Genomic DNA, 1,687 nt, shown 5'->3' with positions numbered 1-1,687 from the left:
TTTCGACAACCAGCCTTGACGAACAAAGTCGTAGGCAACCTGTCTACGTACTTGTTCGCGGATATAGCCAAGAGCACGGACAAGACGAGCTTGCTGCAACTCGCGTGCTTTGGCAGAGAGAGCATCAGCATCCAAAGACGCAAACGCAGGATCCTTCACGTTGGCCCCAGAGAAAGGATCAAAGTCAGTCAAGACCGGAAGCGAGTACTTGGCCATGACCTTCAGGAGATCCTCCTTATAGGCCGAATGGATCAGCAAGGCTACGACGTTACGAGCCGGATAGTGCACATCAAGTACACGGCTGTTATCCAACCCGATCAGTCGCAGCTTGCGGCGGAAGGCAGAGAGACGGTCACGGTACTTGTTTGGCAAGTAGACATACTCATAAAGAGATCTGTCTACACAAGTACCAGTAGCAGCAGGAGAAGAGACGAGAAAGATGCGAGCAGCGGCCTTACGTTGCTTAGGAGTGATCCTAGCCTTGGGTTTGGCCTTGGCAACCGAGGAGAGTCGGACTTTTTGGACTTACCAAAGGCCTCCGCAGGCGTAGGGTTCTCTTGGCAACTTGAGCCCACTTGGAGCCAGCAGCAGAAGGCGAGACAGAAGAAGAGGGAGCAGCAACCTGATCATCTCCATGACACATCGAAGGGAGAGGCAGCAGATGAGCCAGCTTGGGACTCAAGCTCCAAGATTCTGGAACGGGCGTCAGCCAGCTCCTTCTTGAGGGCAGAGTTCTCAGCGACCAAGGACTCCAGTTGGGCCAAGCGCTCCCATAGCGCTCAAACTTGGCCTGAAAAGCAGCAAACCAAGCAGGAGGAGAAGGAGAGAGAGAAGAAACCGAAGGGACAGGACCGAGAGAGCAAAGCAACATTACCTACTTCTGGTAAAGAGTCAACACCAGAGCAAGAAGGGGGAACAGAAACACCAAAGTCAAAGACAACGTCTTTGTCGAGATCGAGATGAGCTGATCTCGAAGGGTGCTGACGTCATCAACTCGAGATCGGAGCAGGGTACGCGTCATGTCAGCAGGGATCAGAGATGGAGAAAGAGAGGAAAATAACCGCTTACCGGATCGGGTTAAAATTTTACCAGTAGTTTTAGTGCTTGAAGAAAGATGTTCTGACAAAGTTTGGGCTTTGTCTGGTAACTGGTTCTTGGTAGATGACGATCTAATGTCGAGATGATGTTGTTGCGATGTCGAAATGAGGGGAATCGCGGTAGTGGATGTGCTAGAGTTGTCGGAGTGGGACGTTTTTGGTACCAAAATGTGCGTAAAAATATGCAAAGTTGGAATAAAAAAAGAAAAACGCGGTTTAATAGGCCAGGTGCAGAGATTTTTTCAAAAACAGCAAGTGAATTCGAAAAAAATAATAAAAACCGGAGAAAAAGGTGGTTTCTTGGTGTAGTTGGTTATCACGTCTGCTTAACACGCAGACGGTCGGCGGTTCGAGTCCGCCAGAAATCATCATTTTTTTTTTCTTTGCTTTTACTTCTTTTTTTTTTTTTTTTTTTTTTTTTTTTTTTTTTTTCCAAGAAATGTTATCTTTCAATTGCTATAGAATGTCGAGGTATTTATACTTTTTCTTTTCGGTCAAAATATTGTTTTGGGTTAGCTTCTTGACTACGGATTGATTTGTTAGATTAGGAGCAATTAAGAGAAATGCCTGAACTTGAATAAACCATTACA

General features: G+C 46.5%; 1 protein-coding gene and 1 non-coding gene across 2 annotated transcripts; one reads left to right on the top strand and one right to left on the bottom strand.

Moving 5' to 3' along the window:
• Positions 1-3: 3 nt before the first annotated feature.
• On the bottom strand, positions 4-387 carry B0P05DRAFT_454044 (uncharacterized protein; the record flags this gene model as incomplete). Its single annotated transcript, XM_051573918.1, has 1 exon — positions 4-387. A coding segment is annotated over one exon (384 nt), but the record flags the coding sequence as incomplete, so codon positions are not given.
• Positions 388-1,391: 1,004 nt separating this feature from the next.
• Positions 1,392-1,465, top strand: B0P05DRAFT_t138. The gene has a single exon. It is a non-coding gene; the product is annotated as a tRNA-Val (tRNA).
• Positions 1,466-1,687: the final 222 nt, after the last annotated feature.

The sequence above is a fragment of the Gilbertella persicaria genome (assembly GCF_025201335.1).
Source record: "Gilbertella persicaria strain CBS 190.32 chromosome Unknown B0P05scaffold_123, whole genome shotgun sequence".
Lineage (NCBI taxonomy): Eukaryota > Fungi > Mucoromycota > Mucoromycetes > Mucorales > Choanephoraceae > Gilbertella > Gilbertella persicaria.
The sequence above is the reverse complement of the archived record's forward strand: the minus strand, read 5'-3'. Positions and strand labels throughout refer to the sequence as shown.